The sequence below is a fragment of the Octodon degus genome, unplaced genomic scaffold, assembly GCF_000260255.1.
Source record: "Octodon degus isolate 3935 unplaced genomic scaffold, OctDeg1.0 scaffold00055, whole genome shotgun sequence".
NCBI lineage: Eukaryota > Metazoa > Chordata > Mammalia > Rodentia > Octodontidae > Octodon > Octodon degus.
The window spans coordinates 5,340,482-5,366,103 of record NW_004524631.1 but is presented as its reverse complement, the minus strand read 5'-3'; the positions used below and the strand labels follow the sequence as shown (position 1 = coordinate 5,366,103).

At 37.3% G+C, this 25,622-nt stretch overlaps 1 protein-coding gene across 8 annotated transcripts in view; it reads right to left on the bottom strand.

Moving 5' to 3' along the window:
- The window catches only part of Tnik (TRAF2 and NCK interacting kinase), a 410,638-nt gene that overhangs the window by 1,911 nt on the left and 383,105 nt on the right, over positions 1 to 25,622 (bottom strand). For 4 of the 8 annotated variants that reach the window (XM_004633447.2, XM_004633448.2, XM_004633449.2 and 1 more), the window contains 9 exons: positions 19,577 to 19,741; positions 17,077 to 17,188; positions 16,138 to 16,308; positions 14,336 to 14,479; positions 11,540 to 11,674; positions 6,286 to 6,386; positions 3,994 to 4,143; positions 2,082 to 2,241; positions 1,688 to 1,827 (listed from right to left, as the gene is read on the bottom strand). In XM_004633447.2, coding sequence (XP_004633504.1) covers positions 1,688 to 1,827; positions 2,082 to 2,241; positions 3,994 to 4,143; positions 6,286 to 6,386; positions 11,540 to 11,674; positions 14,336 to 14,479; positions 16,138 to 16,308; positions 17,077 to 17,188; positions 19,577 to 19,741 — 1,278 coding nt within the window. Of the gene's footprint in view, positions 1 to 1,687; positions 1,828 to 2,081; positions 2,242 to 3,993; positions 4,144 to 6,285; positions 6,387 to 11,539; positions 11,675 to 13,378; positions 13,651 to 14,335; positions 14,480 to 16,137; positions 16,309 to 16,778; positions 16,866 to 17,076; positions 17,189 to 19,576; positions 19,742 to 25,622 lie in introns of those variants that run through there. The other 4 variants (XM_023717821.1, XM_023717822.1, XM_023717823.1 and 1 more) reach the window with 2 other exon arrangements.

Genomic DNA, 25,622 nt, shown 5'->3' with positions numbered 1-25,622 from the left:
TTTAAATTTTAAGAACATTTTTAAAAAGGGATGTCAATGGCTATGGTCAGATAGGGTAATATGTGTTTAATGCCTATTCATTTTGGCATTTCAAGAGTTAACAGTGTCTCCACTGATGCTGTCATATTCTAGGCAAAATGAGGTGACATTAATAAGTGGAATCATGGTCCTTCAGGTCTGTCTGTTAAATTACTTTATCAAACAATGAGAGAAGTGAGAAGAACTGGGTTACTGCTTGTTTGAGCTGAATGTAAATGAACCATTGCCCCAGGAAATAATATTTGGGGATGTGGCATAGCCCTTCAGTCAGCCAACACCTAACTGGTCAAGGCATTTTTTTTTTGTCACTAGTATCAAGTCTCTGCTACTGCATCTGTTCAACTTCTTTAGAAGAATGCTCTCTTCCAACAACTTCTTAAATTCATAGACATGCTTATCATTAGATGCATGTCATATATGAAAATAAATCTATGTTTGGGTTCAAGGAATCAAAAGGGGAAGGGCAGAGAGGACCCATGGAAAACCCTAGTGTAGAAAAGAAAGGGATGTTGTTCTCTCTGGTTGTGTGTCCTTGGCTTTAGACCTTTGGCACCAGATGCCAGTACAGTCCTTAGCCTACTCCTGAAGGTGTGGGCTTGGATGAGTAGGCTTCTGGGTAAGTTGTCAGGAAACCTGGGTATGTGTGTAGACCCAGATCATTCCTAGTTCATTGGCTTCAGAGACTGGGTGGGTTTCAGAGTCTTACTAGGTTAGGTCTGCTTTCTGACATGCTCTTAAGTCCCTGGGACTATCCCTGCCACCCACAGCTACTTTCCACCCATATCACACCAAATCAGAGTAGCTAGCCACAGTCAAAACACGGTAGGTGAGGCCCACACTGCAATGTTGGATGAAGACCATTCTAGCCTCTGGGAAATCAGGGTGAGAAAAGAGGTACAACAGTTCAACTCATATTATTTTCTGTGTTTATGCCTGCTGCTCAGGGGCAGCATTTCTATTTTGGCCAAAGACACAAGGATGAATTCACAAATGCAGAACAGCTTAGCTACTATAACTCTGGCTTATTCTAGAGAAAGGACAAGGTAGAAGCCACACTGTTACAGAATATCCCACAGAAGTGACTAGTCATGCTGAATGGACACAGCTAACTTCACTGGAAAACAGTCCCATTATGACATTTCAGAAGGAACATGGCTGGAATGACATAGGACATGGCACTAGTTGAGTTTGTGATTGTGTATTTCTTAAAGAATGGGTGATATATTTAAAAAGGCTTATATTTCTACATGTTAAATGTTTTATATTGATGGGTGAATATAATGTGAAGGTTAGTTCCTAAGAGTGACTACTTTGTGAAGAGTCTAAAAGTGGAAGTATAAAGTTTACCCACTGTGAGACAACAACGATGGACCAACTGCTCTAAGTGCTTAGGAAAATTTGAAGTGTCTTCTGAGTAAAGTTACTAAGATTTTACAAGAAAAATTTAGATGCTTTATGTTTGTTCTGATATGTGAATAATATATCTTGAGTGTTCACGTGAATCAAACCAAATAATGCCATTTTAAGGTAATATTGATTGTTTAACACAGATGTGATTCAAATCAGTATAAAGGAAAATGAAGGTTTCACAGGTACCTGGTGGTCTCTTAAAATGCAAACACTAATGCAAATGTTGAAACGGATTTACCTTATCATTTCTTTCACATAGAAACTTTAACCTTTGAGCTCGCTTATGCATAAATACTCCATCCAAATGTCCTGTTTCCACTGACCGGATCTCAATAGCTTTCTCGCCCCAGCCCATTATCTGATTGGAATGAATGTAAGCTGTCAAAAGGAATTTCCAAAACTGCATTAAAAACATTAGATAGGCAATAACTCACAGCATCTGTTTACATCTTAACCACAAAAATGACAAACAACTTGAGGTTAACACACAAAGCAAGTCTTACAAGTGTTATTCACAGATTTTTTTTTTCTTTTTTTTTTTTTGTGGACTCAAATGGTTGTTTCACATTTCTTGACTTTTGTTTCATTTGGGGGGTGTAACTGCTGAAGGAGATAAGGAATGGTTAACCTACCCACAGATGTGGGCATTTCTCCCCATTGGAGCACCACATCCTTAGTTATCCGGCCGTAGGTGTTCACATACACCCCCTCATCCTCATAGCAAACAAGCATTTCCATTCCATCTGTTTTAGGCAAGATGACAATAGCATGAGGAGTGATATTGCCCTGAATCTGGAAGACAAAGAAAAGCGAAACAATATTTTTAAAAGTAAGATAACACTTCCACTTTCATCTCTAAGCCCCAAAACTTTTTTCTCCTTTGACTCTAGAGCTTGCGATTTGCTTCATTTAATTTAATCATGGACCTATCAAATAACCTGATAAATACAAATGTAGCTATAGATCAAGAATCCAACTTAATTGTTTCTAAAAACAATAATATAGTATCTATGGAGTAGTGAGTATGTGCCAATCACAGGGCCTTTTACATTTATACTTTCTAGTCCTTGGGACAGCTGTTCATGGTATATACCTTTGTTTACAGAGGAGAAAACTGCATCTCAGAAGGTTTATGTAATTTAATCAAAACTGTGCTTATATTCAATAATAGAACTGCAATTTGAGGACATGTTTTGCTGATGTTGAAATGTATGTGTTTTCTGTTAGAATTACAGTATCCAACAAAGATGAGGAGATTCCAAATTAGCTGAATGAGATGGAGAGCATTGAAATGGGGCCAACATGGATTTCTACCAAACAGGCTATGAGTATATAATACAGCCTGTTTATGAGTGCTTAAACACCAGAATAATCCAAATGAATGGTTTGTTTAGGGAAAATTAGACTTACCACTCATTAAAAAATCATACTATTGAAACAAATGTACATTGATTTGTTCTAGGCAAAGAGAGGTAGTACTGTTGTGATTCCCTCATTGAGAATGTCATGGCAGTGCATTACATGCTGGATGGATATGAAGGGGAGTACTAAGGGGGACTCACATTCTTATGAGTCTAATGTTTAAGTTAAGAATGTGAGCATATAAAAAGTGTAAGGCAGCAATGAATGAGGTGTGTGTGTGTGTGTGTGTGTGTGTGTGTACCAGGGTAAAATAACTTCTTTTTAAAAAGTGATTATGTTAGGGTAAAGTCTTCAAACTCTCAAAATACAAAACAGCAGTGGATTAAGCTTCCAACTTCCTGATAAATTCTACTGTACATAACAAACGTAAGGCCGACAGGGATTACATTTAGGACATATGGCTTACTTTGAACCAGTTTCAATGAATGAATGCATGCAGGATTTTCCTTAAGAGTCACATTTTAGGCAATATATCTGTGCATTAATTTCAATATTACACTTTTAATAAGCATACAATTTGTAGAGCCCTGTGCTCAGTACTGTAGACCCACTGCCTAATTTAATGCTGAGATAACTCTGGGGGATAGCCTTTTTATTTCCTTTTATACATATTTATACACATGAAGACTGAGAGTTGGAAAGGCTGCTCAACATTTGCTTTATTGCAAGTTCATACATGCTAGAGACAGAATATGAGTTTCAGTATGTCTGACCCCACCAAACACACAGCCTTGATACTAAAAATAGGAACTAAAAATAGAGGAAAGATTTTCCCTAAAAAGTTAGTTTATAGCCATTGACTCCCACTCCACATAAAATGAAATAATCTCCCTTCAAAAATGAAAGTGGGAACTCATCTAATATATAAAATTTATGCTTTTTAAGGAAGGAAAATACATTTAATTTAAAGCCCAGAGACAGTAATAGAATACGTTGCATATAGACTTTAGAAAGTAATAAACATTAGTTACATTTACATATTTTATTTATTAAAAACTTTCTTACTTAGTGAATGCTCAAAGTCCATGTGCTTTACCAGTTAATAAAAGTTAGCATGAACAAATCTCTTACATTTAGGCTATGACGCAGATAGCCTTCGGCAATCTGCTTCTAGGAACTTACATGAGATGGTATGTAGATATCATAAGAGTTTCCTGAATCAACATCAATTACATGGAATCCAGTGTGTGAGCCAAAAATAACCTTTAATCTCTGACCTTCTTCCACAGTGAGGTCAACCAGTAGAGGCTTGTGCTGAAGATCTGCAAAAGACTATAAACATTATCCCATTAGTTTCTACAACATTTCTTAGGGAAGTTAGTTTTTGCCCCTTTTCAGTTGAAAATCTAGGAAATTTCAACCCCCATTTTAAGTTTATTTAGCTTCTGGCTCTAGGAAGAGGAGTCTAGCATGTATTGGTGTCCTTTTCTCCATCTCTGGTTCTTCAGAGCAAATAAGGTGGTTTACAGATGTCTGATTTGAGTGTCACTGTATATTGAAAACTTGATGCCTGGGTACTGCTGTTATTTCCTATTTATTTCTGGCCTTTGCCCTCTGGAGAAGTTCTAGTGATCTCTCTGTCACTCCCCTTTTCATGTGGCTCATCTGTGGTGGCTACATTTCAGAGACAGCCTGATTTTGAAGCCAGGACCTGCTCTGTGATGAGCCTTTTCAGAATTGAACAGTATGCTCTGGTAATAATTTCCTTTAGTGATTGAATGGGTGTCAGAGTGGCACTCTTCTTAAAGTCAGTGTTGAAATCTGAGATAGGTTTGCATAGTAAGAGAAGAAATTAGAGTGAAAGAAAAAAAGACTCAGGACTTGCACTAGACACTAATGTTTAACTAGACAAGGGACAAATAAGAGTTCTAGCTGAGTTTATCAGGTTTTGTGAGATTGGATTCCAGGCTCAAGCCCTAACTAGCTTTCAAATGTTCCTCTAGTATGGTTTAGTAACATCTGTTCTAGATTTTGAAATTTAGGAAGATTTGAGAAACCAAAACTGGCATGACCACGACACCATGGCTACTTATCATCCCTTTCTTTCCTTCATGTTTTGCTAATGTCATTCTCACAACCCAGGAAGCTTTGGTCTCCTCTCCTTGTCCTATGGGAAGGCTGCATCTCCGGCCACTTCCACTTCTTTCCTGTTGAAGTTCTTGACTTTTTTCTTTCTCCCTAGACTGTGGCCTCTCTATTCAACAGAGTGATTTGCAGCCTCTCATGAGTTTTTGCTAAAAAAACCTGATGGCTGTCACTTCAGAATCAGAATGGGAATGGGAACTTGATTGAAAAGCTTTTACAGAGAGATTTTGGCAGAGTAGCAGTACCACATTCATTTTTGGAAGCCATCTCTTAAATGTTTTTAGGATCCTAATGCATTCCAAAAATTTCTTGCCATAAAAGCAGGGTCATGGAGGGGAGCCCATTTCTACTGATGAATCCATCTTCCTGAGCACATCACTAATGAGCCACTTGCACTAAGGGAAAAAACAGAAGTGAGGTGATTCAGTCCTAAAGAGAGCTGACATCATGTTCCTGGAGCAGCTTCTGCTCTTACATGTGGCTTTTGTGGCCGGAAAGAATCAATAGAGCCAAAGAAAAATTATAGTCATAAAGGGGAGAAAGAGTGAAGGCCAATGGTATAGAAAAAGAGATACAGAAATAGAGGATAAATTGACTTGTACTACAGGTAGGATTTGTGTCACAGAAAACAACAAGGTGGTCAAACACTAGTCTGTCTGGCCTCCTGGGGGCAGGTTTCATGCTCTGGGATTGAGGGGACCACTTCTGTTGAATCTCATGAAAGACCATTCTAACTATGTCAAATACAGAGTCAGACAAGGCAATAAATAAATGACAATCAAAATGAAAAAATGTAGAGATAACCAATCCTTTCTATAACCAATCACAGTCAATATACATTTCAGAGAGGACTTAATAGTGGCAGAGATGTATGGGTATCAGCTGAAATCTAGAGATTTTATCCAGAAAGGGTCATGATGAGTAGAAGAGTTGGAGACTCAGTAAACCTTGAAATTGCACCATTTTGTGACAAAATAGACAAAACTCTAGGTACCTTTACCACAAATATTACTATATAATAACATACTTGGTGTTTTTCTTAGAGATATTAACTAAATGTGTCTTGAAGGTGATGATTCATAGATCCCAAAAGAAGGGGAGCAGACATATATTTTAGCTTGACCAATTTTATAACACTTATTAATATTAAATTTTTCCTCTTGAAATACTAAACCCATTGATATCTATATTTTTTCAAGAAGGTTTACTGATGGTATGTGTAGTAAAATTGGTATTGCTTTATATGGAAAACAGCTTACAGATGGAAACTTAAAACAAACAAAACAAAACAAAACACAAAACAAAAAAGGGAAGCATATGCCTACATACCTTAAATGCCATGAACTTGTGATATGGTTTAGGAGCCCAAGCATATATTTCTACAGCATTCTTTAAGGCAATCACCAAGAATTTGATCCTTTCATATTTAACTGTAATATAAAAGTTATAAATTTGAAACATCATTGATTTATTTAATATTTTATATTAATGAATATAAATCATAGGACTTAAGCATACCTTAAGAATACCTCTAGGGATATACCTCATAGTTAAGTGTGATGCTCCTGGCTCCTGGTGTGGAGTTTTTTTTTTTTTTTAATTTATTTGTTTGTGTGTGTGTGTGTGTGTGTGTGTGTGTGTGTGTGGTCAGCTCAGCCCACCAGGGGGCGGGGCTGGCTGGCATGTGGTGCTGGGGGATTGAACCGCAGTCCCTGTGCTTTGCTAAGCTTGTTTTAAGTAGGTGCTTTAGACCACTGAACCATCTCACCAGCCCCTGGAGTTTTTTTAAAAACAGATACAGTAAACTTCTGTACTTGGCTGGTAGAATACTTGGGGTATTTAGTTTTATACTTGAAGCTTTGTCTTCATCAAAAGATGTAATTGTCTTTAACTACTAAGTGTAGACTTGATTATTTATTGTAATAAAAATCTGCATAATTTTCTATATGTTATTTTGCCTGGCTTTTATGTGCACCCAATTGTTAAGTAGCTGAGGTATGGTATGGCAAGGTGGTAGAAGAATTTAGCAAATAGGTGGAGACATAAAGGAAAACATTTGCTTATTGTTCAAATTTGAATGTAATTATTAAATGAAATAATTATGTGTTTGTACATAAAGATGGAATATTAGGATCTCTGGATTTTGCTAGTGGCTTATTTTTAAAAGACTATTTTGAAAATTCTTTTAGGAAAATAGAATACTGTAATAAACATGTTAAATTTCATGGTTAGAAACTTGGTAAAAGGACTGAGTACCTACTTCATTTTGTCTCTCATAAAGTAGTTAATAAATACTTACTGAACAAATGAATGGAAGAATAGATTCTGTTGTCTAATCTCTGAATTATTATAGGCCAGATATGTCTGATACGATAACAAACATTTACACTGATGACCTTGAGAAGTTACAGAATCCTTTAAAGGCATTCTAGATTTCTTACTCTCAAATGTGGATTCTAATTGTTAGAAATCTGTAACCCACAAATGTTACACATGCCAATCAGTTTTCTTCATGTACTATCTGTACAAACAGAACAAATACTCAGTGTCCTAAAGAAATTGGGTAGGAAAAGTTTTAATACACTCAAATGACATATTAAATTTCTACATGTCTCCATTTTTCATGACATGAATTATTTACTATTCTTTGGTATCCTCACTTAATATTTAGGAAAAGATACATACTCACATAAAATAAAAATTTAAGTGCATATCAGCTAAGAAAAATAAATGTGTCAAATGACTCATAAATATGCCATTTGATTTTTTGGTTTATTTCCTCATTCTATATTTTTTGGAGTTTCATGGGAATTTCAATATACTGGAATAATCATGTGCTACACAAAACCTTTTTGTTGCCTTGGCTGAAACTTCACTAGGAAAATAAGGTGGAGAATCCAAGTGGCTCCTTGGATGACTGAGGTAAAAATGTTTCTGAAAATTAAGGTGGTTTTAATCCTTAGAGAGACAATAATCAGTTATTATTCTCTAGTAGCACTTGTTTTGCATGTGTGTGTATGTTAGCATGGTAATGTCACAGCAGTGAGTAGAAGGAAGGGCCAGATATGTTAGAAGGGTCATGGAGGACCGGCCAGATAGCTCACTGGATTAAAGCTCCTGCTTAGGCAGATGGAGAGACGGGGGTTTGATCCCCAGCATGCTGTGCCAGCCCCACCTCCAGGGAAAGTTGAGACAACCATTGAGAGTGGGTGTGGTGGTGTGTGCCTATAATCCCAGTAATTGGGAGGCTGAAAACAGGAGGATCACTATGAGTCTTATCTGTGTAGTAAGACCCTGTACTAAATACATTTAAAAAAAGAAAATGAAGGGCCACTGGAAAATTTGTGATTGAGTAAGATTTCTATAGCTCATAAGTATATGCAAGAAATAACACTCTGAAATTTTATTTCCTATAGTAAATGTGATTATTCTATATTCATACAACATTAGTGTATGTACAGAAAATTTAGGTAAAATAATTAAAGAAAATTAAAGAAATTTATTTAACAAATGTTTAGAAGCTTTAGAACTGTCCCATAACAGCACTTAAATTGCATTGCTTTCCTCTGAAAGGAATACCTGTTCAAAAATAAAGACGCCTACTGTCACCAAATGGTCACATGAATCTGAATTCTACCTGGTGTGGGAATGAGGAGCTGCATGTTTGATACTTTGCCAAATAATCAGATAAAAGACAAAGGAAAATTAGGATGCCAGGATGTCTTATTAGAAAGCTACTATACAATTTGTTTCTCAAACGAAAATGCATAGACTAGCAGCTAACAATGTATCTCACCAGTTTGGTGTGGAAAAGCACTCCCCCATGTGGTCTGGTTTGTGAATGATGTTCTGTTCTTTAAAAGAGTATCCCTTTCTTTAACCAGTCCTGTGTAAGTGGTTTGTTTTTTGCCTGGCACTATGCTAGGTGCTGACCAACACCAATACAGATCTGACTCTGGGGACATGTATTTATAGTCATCAGCTTATTTTCTCCAAGAGCTACTATAAATGCATAGTGATAAGACCACTGACTGAAGGGATAATGACATTTAAAACATAAACCCCAAATGAGATGTTATTGATAAGCTGCATGGAGACGTGTATTCTTTCAGGCACTAGAACCTTTAGCTATCCAACACCATGCTTCCTTGTATCCAGGTGTCTGGGAGGGTTATTTAGAATAAAATTAGAGGAAAGGGATGTGGAGGTTCAGCTTCAGACCAGTCTCCTCTATAACTGTCAAAGATAACATACTCAGCCTCCTGCTGGACAGGCCAGGATAGGTGAATTATTCTCTACCTTGTGTCCCTGTTTCCATACTCTGTCTTTAATACACCTGACTGGGTTTTGGTGTCTGTCATGTAGCACACGTGAATGGGTCAACTCTACTGGTTGCAATTGCAAAACTGCATCAGGACTTTCTGAGATCGTATCATGGACATCTCTGAAGCCAAGGTGCTTAAAGCTCCCTGATACTCCTTTACTGTCATTCTTCATGGTAAATTATGGTTCTGATCCACTATATATTTTGAAAACTTCCACATACTTTCTTACTTTGAATTAAACAAGTTTTTACAGGTACATATGTAAAAAAGTCAAGTAGTTTTACAAAGCTTAAGAAAAAAATCCCTTCCTTAGGCGTGATTCCTGCTGCCTACCAATAGACATTTACAACTCTTTAAATTACTTCTTCAAGAATTTCTTTCCAGAATTCTAAAATGAGTTCTTATTTTGTTATTTCTTGCTTTTCTCTCAATTGTAATCACTATCCACTGACTTCACAGTATGAAAGTATCGTTTATTTACAGCTTTCTCTCATGTACAAAAACTGTGTCCTCTCACATATCCCCAATATAGTTATATTTTAAATTTATGGTTAGAGAAATAGGATGCATTCATATTATTACTGTTCACAGCTGAGACACATAGAAACTGTGATTAAATTTCCTTTCAGGTTTTCCTTAATTTTTTTCTGCTTTATTTCCCATGAGTCTGTGTCTAAGCCCATCTAAACTTCCTGCTAGGAAACAACCTTAACATGCTCAACCATGGCAAGTAATCTATTTGTACCTTTTCATTTTTCTTGGAGGCACCCCTTCTGGAATCCCGTTCTTCTAGGACTGGTTTCTCTCTAGGCTGGTGGCAGAATTGTTATTCCAGATTCCCTTCAGCATTATTCTTGGTGTTTTTCTTCATCCCCCCCCGGGTTACCAGGTTTAGTTCCTTATTTTGGGAAGACATAACATCTACCTTCCTAAGAAATTTATGAAGTTTTACTTTTTAAAAGATCCCATAGGGCTTGAAAATATCTTTATTCTGCATTGAACATTGCATAACAGTTTGGTGGTATGGCAGCTAATATAATGTGTCAGAGTTACTAGGCCATTAGGGGCCACGTATTTGGTCAAACTTTAGGAGCATCTGTGAAGATATATCTGGATGTCAGTGACTTCTGCATCAGTAGACTGGGTAGACCCTATTGCCCTCTCTGGTGTGGGTAGGTATCACACATAGTTTGATTAACTGAACAGAACAAAAAGGCTAAGTCTTCCCGGCCATTTGAGCTGAGACATCAGTTTTTTTCTAGCCTTTATGGTCAGGTTCAATTATCAGTTCTTTTTGTATCTTTAGCTTGCTTTCTGACTGAAACTGCCTTATTAATTCTGGTTTTTGGGCCTTTATACTTGGACTAGCATTACACCATTGACTCTCTTGTGTCCCCAGATTTCTGGCTATAGGGCTTAGGACTTCTCAGGCTCTTTAAACATGTGAGCTGATTCCTTATCTCTCCTCCCCTTGTCCTCTCTCTCCATATATATATTCTTGTTGGTTGTTTTTCTGGAAACCCTTAACACTGTTGGGTTACAAATACTTGTTAGATATGTTCTGGTTTCTCTTCAGATCATATAAATCTTTCGCCTTTTACAAATACTTGTTAGAAATATGTAATTTTGCTTCCAGAATTTTGAAAATCTTACTCCATTTTCTAAATTACTTCTTTTGCTGAGAAGTTTCAAGCCACTCAAATTCTGGGTCTGTTACATATAAACTGTTTATTAATTTACTTACATTCTGGAAGCTTTAAGGACTTTGTAATTTCCTGGAGGCTCAATTCCTGGACCTTCCTGGGTTCTGTGAAATGACTGGAGTATTCTGATAATATTCCTCACTGTAGATTCAGAATTCAGTATTTCTTGGTCTGCTAGATCTGTCTCCAATCCCCCAGCTATTCTTGTTCAGTTATATTGATATTCTTATTTTATGGCTTCTTTTCTCTTGATCCCTTTGACCTTGTAGGTTTATGGCATTTTTATTCCCTTATTATCATTTTAACGGATCCTTGGAAGGAAGTACATATAAATGTTCAAACTACAGCCTAGAACTTTATTCTGAATGCATTTTTGAACTTTCAATATAATTCTTTGGGAATAATTCAAGTATATTTAAATTTACATCAATATCTTAAACTGGCCACATAGACACCACTAATATCTGATAGGAAAAAAACAAAATTAAACTTAACTGAATAAGCCTGACTCAGTGAAACATGTGAAACTTGCAAAACCTTTGTCTTGAGACTTACCAACTTTGTAATGTATACAGCCTTCCAGGTCCCCAACAGTGATCCAGCCTTGTTTCTTTTCCACTTCTGGGTCATTGTGTAGTATTCTGTTTCTTAACCAAGACAGATAGTAAACTCGTAGCTTATTCTTCTTTCCTGTTGAAATAACACAGCCTTAGCTTCTCTAATTGGTCATAGTGTGATAATGGACAGCCTTGATGTGTCTCCTTTATTATTATATATTATTACTGCAAAGACCACAACTATGAGTACACTAGTAGTTTTATTTAGTTAACCTTTAAAACCAGAAATTTTAAAAGAAGACAGAACAACAAATTCAGCAAAGTCACCCTGGGTTCACAAAATGAGACTGACAAAATTTATGGTGCTGAAAATGCCTTTCGGGGCAGGGCCACACGACCAGGATGGGGCTTAAGGGGTGGAACCAGAGAGGTATGAACCATTAAACTGGCAGAATGCGCTCTGCCAACACGCCCCAACAGAGGCTGCGATCTCTCCGAGGTGTGGAGAGTATCTTCCTGGACACAGCAGTGCCCTCCAAGTTCTTGATATGTAATTCAGGCTGTTTTAAACTGTGAAACCTCCAGTAACTGTGAGCTAAGTAAATGTTTCATCTCTTCAAAAAAAAAATTATGGTGCTGAAACACCTGAAAGAAATATCCAACGGAAACGAGAAAGCAAAGCTGTGGACTTGAAAAAAAAATTAAAAGTTCCCTTTGATAAACTTATCTGGAGTAAAGACTTCATGGGATGATAATAAAACATCCAGGTGGTACGGAAGAGTATATAAGGAACAAAATTTGATATACACTAGGTAAGTTGAGTGCTAGACAAGAAAGCAGCTTTGTATGCTCTTCTTATGTAATAAGAAACTCAGGCCTGTGATTGTTTTATTGGATATTTATTTTTTCCTTGGCTTTAAAAAATACTTTATGTTTTAGAGATGTGATATGTACCAGAAGAAAAGTCATTAGAACATTGCCAAATGGATATGAAAGAAGAGTACATTCAGAATTCAAACTAAGGCAATCATGGTATAGTTACTGTTCATGTTTGTAATGGATACCAAGAGTAAGTGTTTCTCCTGGTAGCTAAGGTGGCAGGAGAGCCAGTGCCTCCTTGTTTCAAATTCAATGATTAGGTTCAGTGTTGACCTTATGAAGAAGTCTGATTTTTCCAGTTTGGTAAAATAATTTGAGGTACTACTGCACTATTATGGATTCAAAAATGATTCAAAATTCTTTTGCCTCTTTTTTAATTTTCTCTTTCTGCACATGTACCTTATGATAAAGTAAACAGTTACACTCCTAAAAGTGAGGGTGGGCCACCAGCAACATCATAAAGACTGAATTTTCTTGTAGCATTTTCACTTTTCGGAGGTGATTGGAAGATGTGTGGGTTTAATTTTCATTTGGTAGTATAAAAATCAAGAAAACAATTAGCCAGAAAAAAAGATTACACAGGGGCTGGTGAGATGGCTCAGTGATCTAAAGCACCTATTTAAAACAAGCTTAGCAAAGCACAGGGACCGCGGTTCAATCCCCCAGCACCACATGCCAGCCAGCCCCCGCCCCCTGGTGGGCTGAGCTGAGCTGGCCACACACACACACACACACACACACACACACACACACACACACACACGCATAAATAAAAAATAAAAAATAAAAAATTAAAAAAAAAGATTACACAGAAAACTCAAATCATCAACTCAGATCATAACACAAGAAGAATTTACTCAGACATTTGGGCAGGATAAAACTCTGTGCACTCAGTGGAAAGGTCAAATCAAGAGGGAATTATAGTCCCAAGTAAAGAAAATTTCTTCAAACAGAGGCACAGCTGAGAAACTCTCTTCAGGGTTTAACCCAGACACCTTGTATCATCTCTTCATGTATTAAAGACGCTGTACAGTCATGTTCACAAACTCAGTTGCACAGCAGTCCTCAGGAGCTCAGGAGCTGTTCTGCCTGCGCTCCATCCCTACAGATTCTGACCCTCATCTGAGTTGCCGCCTGTGTTGTCCCTTCTCAGGGGTTTCACAAGTGTAGCAGTACAGTTGATTCCATAGTTGGTGGAGGGGGAAGGGAAGAAGGTCATTTGTTGAAGTCCTTCAAACACCATTAGGAAGAAAAAAATTGCAATGAACATAGATTCTTCCAGGATGTTTGCTAGATCTGTAATAGAACCTTATCATTTGTATCCACCTATTTTTAAAATATCTCTCTTGGGGAAAAGAACACAGCAGAGTATAGTAGTAAAGATTCTCCCACTCTAACATCTTTGTAGACTTCACTGCCTAATGGTCTAGTTACACTGCCCAAAACATCAGTGGGCTGTTAGCAGATGTTGTTGTCAGAGACCAGAGACATTTCTGCTAACTGACTTTCCTCCTGAAAAGCCTAAATTTTGATATTCTCCATCTTAGATTATATGGCAATAACTGAAGTAAAGATGTATTAAAAAGATTCTTCAAAGTCCTGACAGTGGTAAAAGCCTATGTCTATGCCTATGTCAATATCTATATCCACTGTGTCTATCTATATGTCTATATTTTTCTCTTGTGGTATATTTCTTCTTCATTCATATTTAATTCATAGGTGAGCTTCCCTTTAAATGCCAGAATCCCCAGTGTTACAATAGGTGGATGATCTCACCCTACTGATGTTGCTCAAATTCACTGTATTGGTCATTGGCTGAGAATGGCAAAGCTTAAAATTTTATTTTAGAAATAAGATGATTATCTTTCCTACTTATGCAGACCTAGAGAACTACTAAGTCATCCTAGTAACATACCTGATATTGTCACAAGAACATTTAGTCCTTCTAGTACATCCATCTGCTGAAATCTCCTTCTATTGATCAGATTATAGACTTTGCCTTGCCCGCTTCGGTCCAAAAGCATCAAGCCATTTTCAGTTCCCACCAGAAGATTTACACCTGCAAAGTTAAGAAGCATCCTAAGATTGACTTTTTGTGGATTTTAACATGCTACATTTGGGAGCCCTCTAAAATCTAAGATGCTTTTTTTTCCCTAAATATAAACAATGGACAAATAGGTACTATGCTAATGGGTATAGAAGTTGAAGCTCTGACTTAGTAATTAAATCACTGTCCCTCAGGTAATGAAATTATGGTTTTCTTTTATAAAGTGGTAGCAGCATTCATTACATCTGGCCATTTACCAGTTAGTACTGGGAGTACTTGTCAAGAGGAAATTTAGGCACAGCTATGAAAGCAGTGTAATTTGCCTTTATTCCCTTCCTGGAACAAGCAAAATCTGTTTCTTGACTCTTCCTATACATCTTACTTTTTTCCTTACTCAAGGGCCTCCCCCACATTTATTCATGCAGTTATTTCTCAGGAACTTAACCTGTTTACCATCAATATATGACCGTTCCATTTCCATACTCTATTGGGAAACGAGGTTTTTTCTGTCTCACACCAAAACTTCACTATCATATATCTCACACACTCAATGTTCTGCTCTAGGAGGGAAATGATAAACTGGTTCAAGAGAGAGAGCTAACAGACTGAGAGTCACAGAAATAATGACTTTAAATAACTTCTGGGGTTCCAGAAGAGCCCATCTGCCATACAGTAATTCTTACTTACAAAAGCTCTGGCAGGTAAGTGCTCTTTTCTGGAGAGCAATGATCCCCAAAATTTGTATTTAGGAAGATTAATTTTCCACTCATTGAGACATAGACAACACAAGAGTTTCATTGGGCAATAGGCTGTTTTGCTGAACATGTGAGCTTCTCTTACTTATATTTCTACCTTCTGAAAACATGAATGTCTACTCTTTATCCACATGTCAAGGCTCTCAATATTAAATCTAGTTGTCTTATTTTTACCTATCTATCTCATCTTCCAAGGACAGACCCATCATACCTGTCACAAAATGTTCTTTAGGTTTCATATTCTTTCCCACTAAAATATCAAATTCTTTTAGCCTTTAAAGTTACAGCGCTCCAACCCAGGCCTATTGTTTTAGATGATCTGGCCGTGAAGTTTATAGTAACACAGACTAGGACTTTGATTTCTATAAAAATTATACTGAGGGTTTTTTGTTTGTTTGTTTTTGAGGTACTGGGGATTAAACTCAGGGTCTTGTGCTTGCCCAGCAGGCACTGCCACTGAGCTATCTCCCCAGCCCTGTAGAGTTTGAGGTCAGTTAAAAGCTGTAGTTTGAAGTTTTGAATTAAAAGGTAAGGCTCATAATTTCTTTTCTTGGTTTTATCTGATATCATGGCTTAGGGAATTTACTCATATAGAATGGGCTAGTTTTTAATTATGAAACTATCCCTTTGTAGGATGTTGTACAGATCACAGAGACAGATTGTGAGGCAGATCACACAGGGATGGATACATAGTGGGTGAGTATTAAGTGGTGGCTAGTTCTGGAGATATTATCCTTGATACTATGGTATCAGCTCTTTTTGTGTATAAAACTGGTCTTGGTCTTTTCTGAGGTCATAATAGTCCTAAGTCGGGTTCCTAATATTGATGAATCAAGTAGTGTTTTTTGATGTAAGATTCACAGTATTGTAATGTTTCATAGTCAGTTAATGAAGGGAGAAAAAGTACAAACATACCCCACAGAGCTGCACAAAGTATTTCTGAGTTGAATCGTTTCTTGTATTTCCTGATTTCTGGTGTGTCGCTATGAGGTCGAATGTTGGTTGGGTTTACGTTTACCACGGAAATCTTTCTTGCTTCATTGAGTTTGGCCTGTTCTTGCCTAAGAAGTTCGCTAGTAAAGAGAGCTTTGAGAAAAAGAATCAGAGAAGTCAATAGCATTTTGAAAGACAACCAATGGAGATTTGGAAAAGGGACTTGAAAACACTATGCTTGCTCCTTCTTTGGTGTATAGTTAAGGCACCAAAACTCTGGAACTATTTTTCTTTTATACTTTTTTAGTAGAATAAAGTATGAGTCATTCATAGATGTAGTATTTTATTCATTAGTAAAACAAACTTAGAGACATTACTTAAATGGTTTAGAAATATTAATCTTACAAAATCCCCACTTCTTGTAAATATATTAAAGAAAGATTAACTTTTTGAAATTCCACATTATCAGTTGACAAGTTGACCTAACTGGCTTTAATTGCAGAAGTTCAGAAAGCAAGAATATCCTCAGAATTAGCCAGATTTTTCTGGTAGGAAGCACACACATAAACTCAATACAACTCAACACACACTTATTAAGTGTATACTGCGTGCATAGATTGTACCCAGAAGTTGTTTTTGGGAAATATGTGGCAAGTTCAGAGATTGCTGAGGGGCAGCTTTTCCTATGGTCCCTGGATACTTCTGGGTTCCTATCAGAAGCAAAATAGGAAAAAGAGGAAAGATGGGAAGGAAGAAACAAAAGAAATTTGTTTCAGAAATCCTATATAAAGAATTCTTCCTTTTAAGACGGGGCCCAGACACTTAGTGGCTTAACTATTGAACTAGTGACAATTTTCCTTATCAGGTCACCCCAAAAAGTGAATCCAGCTGTTTCTAAGATAATGGGACCTTTCAGATTACCTGCAGCTGATGATTCTTCATCTTCCTCATCTTCATCAGTAGGTGATGTCTGGTATACTCTGGGGTCCACAAAGGGAGTGAAGGAGGCTTTGGTGCTGCTTCCCATGCCATACTAATAAGCAAGAAGATGACAAAGAGCAGATAAATAAATATACAAGAACCAACAATGCTAACGGTATTTTGCTTGCACTTTACAATTCCAGATTCCTTGATTTATTCAGCTTTTCACACTGTAATACCCAAGTTCAAAGTAAGTATCTCTCTCCAATTTCTCCTTGTATAGGTTACCCACTAACTGTTGTACATTTGTTGGGCTTTATCAATTTTCAGACTCCTAGAGCTGCAGCAAGAAAATTATATTTTGGGTGACATATGATTCCTTAATATTTATAGGGGCACTGGAGTAAATGACCTTATTTCTAGGTTTTTCTGTTTTTTTGGAATGGGGTCTTGCTATGTTGTTCAGACTGGCCCAGAACTTACTATGTAGCCCAGGAGGCTTCAAATTCATGGCAAACCTCCTGCCTCAGGCTCCTGAGTTCTGAGATTATAGGCATGAGCCACCATGCCCAACTCTGATTTCTACTTTTAAGTAAAAGCAATCTTACATTAATTAAATTGTTTTAAAAAAATGTGACACAATTGGGAATCTACTTAGTGAGCATGACTACACAGAAGTTCATCATGAACACAGTCAACTCAAGAGGTCCCCTCCTGGAAGGGTGACTTTTGGGCCTTTCTACTCTGACTTGGTGTATGTGGACTGGTGTTGGTATTAATACCTTTAAAATCTTTAATTTAGGGATGATTTCATTTAGGAATCAATTTTTCATTTCCATGATGATTTAAAATGATGAATATACTATATTTACATACTTGAGGAATTCATTAAGAGATTAGGTTTGAGGTTAATGTATGTTAAGGGCTTATTTAATAATTTAGGCTCAAGGGCTTGGATAGCACCATGAAGTCATGAATTTAGAAGTAGATTAAGGAACATTAAACTAAGTATCAGGGCTTCATGTCATAGTATTTGAATTCTATGTTTTATTTCACCAAAGAGCTACAATAACTAGTTTTCCCTCTTGTCGGTCATTTCATTTTTATTATATTCATCATTGGAACATCACAAACATACCTGTAACCAACATAAGTCTCTTTGTGGGGGAGTGTTAGTAAGTGAAAGTTTTTAATTTTGGTTTTAGGTTTCTATTAAAAAATGCCAACATCTTAATATCACTACACATATAGGGAGGAAAACTATAAGGATCCTGCTGATTTAAGATTTCCCTTACATCATCTGAAATAAAAATAATTGTGTCTTCCTCAGAGTAGGATTCCTATTCCCAGATAGAAACATTTTTACACACATTCTCTCCTTTGGCCCTTAGAAATCTAAGAAGGAGGCAGACAGGAACCAATACTCCCATTTAGAGCCAGGGTGCTCTTGGTACTGGCAGAGGTGTTTGGGCAGAAAATGCCTGCCTATAATATATGAAGCTACAGTAGTAAGTTGTCCTTCTCAGTATTTTCTATTTTTTTAAATTTTCTATGTTTTTTTTACTTGAGGTATGAAAAACTCATCAGCTTTATAAATGTTAGAATCTAAAATAAAAATTCACTGTGTGGACAATGCTCAAGCCAATAGATATGTTTATAAACACATACAGAACCTATTTGTGATACAAAAGGCTGCTCATGAAACATGACTATGCCTGGTAAACTCATCCACCTGGTGCATGCAACCTGTGAGCATCAACAGATTATGCTCCTTCAAGATTTTTCCTGGGACTGTATGAATACAAGAACTATAACACCTTTTTCCTTACTCGTGCACTTTGGAGTTTAGGAATTTGACAACATAAATTATTAATTTTCATTTTTCATAAAAAATCATTTCAAATTCATTTTATAGTAATGCCTGAATTCATGAACACTTCTGTGTGTAAACAGTTTGGTTCTCAAACAAGCAGTGGATACAATTTTGCTTCAGTTCACACCCTCTGCATTGGGTTACAAACATGCCCATGGCCATCTTCCCCAGGTAAACACAAACACAGCCCTCTTCCCCTAAATTCTAAAATATTTAAGTTTGTAAACTGAGGTACCACTCTATTTAACAGACAACTTTACTAAATTAATGTAAGTATGAATCTCAACTGTTAGGCGTGAAAGCCTAACACTGGCTTGTAACATGAAAGGTCTCAGTGCTGGCTAGTGACATAGAAGGCTCACTTACAAGCTACCTGTGTTCCTTGGACAGGTCACTTAACCTCACTGAGCCTCAGCATTGTCATCCACGAAAACACATACTGGTGCTGGTGTTATGTGAAGTTTGCTCTGCTCTGCATCTGTCAGCTGTTCCAGCATGTGCAGCTGTGTAATGTAAACCAACCAAACATGATTAAGGGAGTGTGGCCAAAACCTCATTCCTGGAAGATGGAAAAGTTTCAGAACCCCACGGAGAACAGCATAGTCCTAGCTGTAGCCCAGTACCTACTTCAGTCCCGGAGTCCATCTCCTGGGTATGGGTGGAAACACGTCCCAGGCCTTCGGTTGGGGTCCCAGCTGGGGAATGGCTCTGCTGCACCAGGTCAGGGAGATTGATATGACCAGCGAAGCCATTGCTGTCACTATGGCCAGATCGCTTCTTCTCCCCGGCTGTCTGAGGGGCATAACACATGGAGACCATTACAAAGTGAAGAAAAGGTCACAGAGCAACATTGTTCCTCACACAGAATGGGTGTAAGGAACTCCAAACTGACCCCATGAGGCATGAGAGGGCAGTGTTCAAATTTCTATTTTACCTAAGAAAAGAAAAAAGCTTTTCTAATATTTAGTAGATGACTACTTAAACACTTGCATGATGAACAGCTGGAGTCATGTTTGGGGTAGAGGTCCCCAATACTTAGGTTGCTGCTTGGCTATTGTGAATAGTGCTGCTATAAACATAGGAGTGCAGATGTCTCTAGTGATTTCTTTTGGATACATACCCAGTACTAGAATTGGTATTTTTTAACTTTCTGAAGAACCTCTGAACTGTTTTCTCATATGGCTACATTTCTGCTAACAGTCTGTAAGGGCCCCATTTTCTTCACATCTTCATTAGCATGTATCTGTACTCTCTTTGACAAAAGACATTCTTACTCAGGTGGGGTGCTATCTCATTATAGTGAGATTTGCTCTCCCATGATTATTAGTGATGCCAAGCATCTTTCCAGATACCTGTTGTTCATCTGTATGACATCTTTTTAGATCTACTGTATATTTTAAATTGAGTTGTTTCTTGCTATTGAGTGGTTTTTTTTTTGAGTTCCTTATAGAAGGATTGACGAAAAAATATGGTATCTCTAAATTTTTTTCCTTGAATTTTTTTATGGGTACATTTTATATATACATAGTGATAGCATTCATCATAGGGGAATTGTACCTTGCTTCAAACAATAGTTTCAAGCATTTTTTAAAAAGATTTAAAATTTTTGAATTTAGTTCAACTTATAATACCACATTTCCAAGAAAAAATGAACCTTTTGCAAAGACATTTAAATAAAATCATACTAGGATGCACAAAAATAAAATTGTCTAAAACTTATTGTAAAGAAAAAAATCATTAAAGCATATACATAAAAATATTAGCCATGGAAGAACAAAATTAAATCGCATCTTATTCCACATTAGAAAGAAAAAAAAGGACCAAGGGTGTAAGAAACTAGATTAATTGAAGGACTGAAATAAAAGATCTGTTCTCTTTGAATTTTATACTTAGCAAACATACCTTTGAAAACTAAAAGTAAGATTTTCTAGTTGGTATCTCTAAATTTTAAAAATTATTTCAGTAAAAGACACATAACCTTGGGCTGGTGAGATAGCTCAGTGGACTAAAGTGCCTGCTTAGGGAACCTTAGCCAAGTGCAGGAACTGCAGTTTGATCTGTGACACCACATGGTGGCCCAGCTCTACCACCAGGGTGGGCTGAGCCAGCCACAAAAAAGGAAAAAAGGAAAAAAAAAAAAAAAAAAAAAAAAAAAAAATAATGCTCCCAAATTCCTCCATATCAAGTTGTTTCTTTTCTTTTCTTTCTTTCGGTGTGATTAAAAATACAGCATGCATGTACCAACTTCATACAATGAATGTAATCATTATGTACTGCAAACATGTACTAATAAAAACTTAAATATAGTGAATGTTTTGAGCACCATGCAATGGAAAAACAGGCTTATACAAACATTACAGTATGTTCTCCTACACCTTATTTACCAGATCTGGTGCTCTGTGACTGCTGGCTTTTCCCAAAGTGCAAAATGACAAGGAAGCTAAATATTTTGAATCAATTCAAATCAATTCAGGACATTGAGGCAGCCATGGCAGGGCAACTAAGCACTTATGGAAGAGGACTTCTAGAGTTGTTTCAGGAAAATGGCAAGATGAAATAAGTGTGTCAGAAATGTGGGGAATATTTTGAGGGGGGGTTTAATGATGATGTGTCTTTTACTATAATAATTTTTAAAAATTTAAATATTCATATTTGTCAATCACACCTCATATAATCTGAATATCTATTCCTTGTCATATATGTAGTTTGCAGATACATTTTTTTCCTATTGTAGGTTTTCTCTTCACTGCTGATTGTTCCCTTTGCTGTATATAGTCTTGCAACTATTTAACTAGCTCACCAAGGGCTCTTAGAGAAGATCTGATGAAGTAATTATTTCCCTTTCCACCTTCTCTTTTTTTAGTCATTAACCCAACACTTTGGAGTGCCTGTTAAATGTGATTTTTTTCTGTCAAAAGTGGAAGAACCAAGAGGGAGGCAAGTATGCTCGCTACTCTTTCTGTGACTGCTATGGGCAAGGGCTCATGCTTTTCTTTTTGCCCATCGCCCTGATCTGGCTTCTTCCTTCCAGAGCCTGTTTTGGCCTTACAGTTACAGTTCTGAACGTGCTGCTGTCATAAAGTAAAAGTAGGCACACTTTGTTACTGTTGTTGGGAGACCAAACAGACTCGGAGGCTTCCAAAGGGGAAATTGATGCTATGCAGGGGAGCTGTGAAATAAGTGGAAAGCCTCGTGTCTTCTGTTGCTTGCCAGCATTGATCCTGAACTACAGACTGTCCCAGAGTGGGGCTTCCTCTGGATTCATTGTGCCACAGTGCTCATCTAGAGCTTGTACTGGTGCTGTTCCTCAGAGTTGACCATTTAATCTTCTAAATGACATTTAGGAAGTTCAACCTTAATTTATTTTATTGTCCCCAGTCCCCCCACCACACACACACCTGGCAAAGTTTTTTTTCTTGCAGTTTCTATTCAAAAACTGAAAAGCTTTATAACATTTCCTAGAAATTTCCTAGAGTATACAGAACATCTTGTTATTGCCAATCTTTTCCATCTCTTTTGTGTCAGTAGCCTTTTGCCTCAATCCCAAACCTGGTGCACATACATTGGTTAACAAAGAAAGATGTGCTGGGTTGCATTGTTGTACTAGAGAGTTCAACTTTTGGCCACAGCTGATTAGACCTACAGTGGATATCTGACCCACATGGGACCAGATTCCCAATATAATTTAACATCAACCCTGTTTAATGTTTGACAGCTGCTGAACTAGGATAGAGTGAGTATATTGTAATGAAGGGAGATGTGAGAGCACAAATATGCAGAGTGAGAAAGCTGGTCTGTGGGGAAAGAGCAGAGGAGGAATGTGGAGGAAAGCAGAGATGAGGATAAGAACAGGTAGACAATGGTATACACATGACAGGCTGTTTATGCTCCTGTCACTTCCTAGTTTCTAGCTCTAGTTCTTCACAGGGACCCAACTCACTTTCTCACTATAGGTTCCTTCCACAAAACACCTCTGAACACTCCCTATTTCTGGTACCCACCTACTGATACCTTTTTTTCACCTTAAGTTGTTATAGGTGGGTTTTCTTATTATTTGTAAACAAAAACAAGTGAGGCTTCATGATGATGAACTAGAGTTTAGCACATTGAAGAAGATAAACACTGGAGAGCTATCAGGTGATTCCAGGAAGGTACTGTATAGAGAGGCCCACTGAATCTCAGTAGGAACCTCCAGGAGAAAGAGAAGGCTAAGCCAGCCCTACAGTTCATGGTGGGCAAAAGGTAGCAAAGCAAGCAAGAGACAGTCATAGCACTTTTTATGTCTTATATTGTACCCAGGCCACTTAGCACTCATCCTTAATCTTACTGCTCTTGGGTCTAGCACTGCATCCTGAATTAGTTCCAGTGTCACATACTCTGGATCCAGCCACTTCTAAAAAAGCCCCACCTACAACCCCATGAGGCTTTGGGAGAACATCTAAACAAAACATCTAAACAAAACCATAACAATAGCCACAGTGTGTTTATCACCCAATGTGGAATTTGGGAAAGGAAGCAAAATTCTGCTGAATACTTCTGTTTTTGAACTGAGCTTTTGCAAACAGAAGTGTTCATGAACTGAGGTATTACTGTATGCACTTTTAATTTTTAACTCAAAGTCTTAAGTGATATTTAATTTATGGGTCAACCCAACTGAGCCATAGGTGTCCAGATTAAACATTACTTCTAGTTGTGCTTGGAAGAGTGCTCCTGGGGATGAGGTCAATGTCTTCAGTGGAGGGACTCAATAAATTATGATCCTCATGTTAGGTGGGCATCAACCAATTTACTGAAGGCCTAAGTAGAAAAAAGTAGAGGAAGAAAGAATTGTCTCCTCCAGTGCTTTTGCTTTACTGCTTGAGTTGGAACTTTTCCCCTCATCTTCACTTAACCAGCTGGAATTCAGACTACCAGCTTCCCTGGATCTCCAGCGTGCAGAGGACAGATGACTGGACTCTTCAGGCTCCATAATCATATGAGCCACCTCTTATCTCTCTGTCTCTCTCTGTTCCTCCCTCTCACTGTCCCCCACACTTAGACTCTCTCCATATAGAAATATTCTATTTCTCTGGAAAACCTGGACTAATATAGTTTGCTATTTTAAAAGCTCACAATTCAGAAAGGTATAATTAGGAAATTTAGAGGACAAATATATGAGACAATACTCATACAAAACAATTGCGAATGTGATTTTTCAAAGTGAATGATTGTGGTTCTATAATCTTAAGAGTGCTTTAAATAATATGAAATCATTCTGATGTGGCTGGCAACAAATGTCTCCTTGGAGGTACTGACTATCATAAAGACTCAGGTAACTTTAAAACCACCTTAGACATTGGAGTTCTTTTATTTAGCATTAAAGAGTAATTCGGTCTTGAACATGCTACTGCATATTTTCCTGAGTGGCAAGCTCTAGAGCTAGAAAACCTGTATAATTCCATGATGAAGTATCATTCACCATGTGGGAGATTTATATTCCAGCACTACACAACGTCAACTTCAGCAGCCAAGTCCATTTCTCATTCCAGGCATACGTGAAAGGATTCTTTAAAGCCTACTTGAAAGATCTGAGAAGGCCATAAAATGAAATTCTAGCATGTAATTTTGTGAACTAGTATTCTAGTTATAGTCCCACGGTCAGTTATTACTTCAAAGACCATATTCATCTCCAAACTACAGTTCCTTCCTTCCTTACAAAGTGAGACACCCTATGCCTTTCTGCAAAGCAAATCTGCCATTAGGGCTTCCCACTGTTTCTTGGCTGAACAGCAGATTGATAGATGATACATGTTTATGTTTTAGAGGGAACAGTGGGTTGTGATAAGAAGTAAAGGAGAATTCAATTTATGGGTAATGAAATAAAATAAGTAAAATTTACTGAACTCTACATTTCTTAATTCACTCATTTAATATTCTGAACCATGTTGTAAGTCTTATGTTATTACTTACAATATTTTATACTATTATTTATGATAAAACATGTAGGGAGGGTGACCACCTGTTTGGGGGCCCCCCTCTTGTTCTTCTCTTGGACGGAGCTTTCTTTCCCTCAATAAATATATTCTGCTCATAAAAAAACATAAAAAACAAACAAACAAAAAAAAAAAAACGTGTAGGGAGAGGTCAGATAACATTTGGCCAAGGGTAACTGCCCATTATTTGTCTTCTAACTGAAGATCTACTCTCAAACTTGCATGGTGATCATGAAATGAAGAAGACAGACTTCAGTTTGTCAGGACGCTGCTGGTTGGCACAGATGAGTGGAAAGCTATTCTACGCTGGAAGGGCAGATGAAAGGGCACACGTGCCTCTCAGCAAAAGAAATGATATTTCTCAGAGTTGAAGAAAAATCACCCAAAGTACTAAGTTGCATTTTAAAGTAGATATGCATGTTTATTCCTTTTAAATATCAATGTCATGAGATAAGATGGTATCAACATTTCTTAGAACTACTGACCGTTTTCCAGATGGGGATCCTCACGGATAAAACTGTGGGGTGAGGGGAAGCTAACAAACCCCCTGATGCTACCCAGAAAGACCATTCATTTCTATTTTCCTGTTATAGGAAACATCTGGGTTTGACAGCTTTATATCCTCAGGCTCAAATTTTATATTCTGATTTGCATAGTTCTTACTAAAGAATTTAGACTAATATAATTAAGTCAGACTGCAA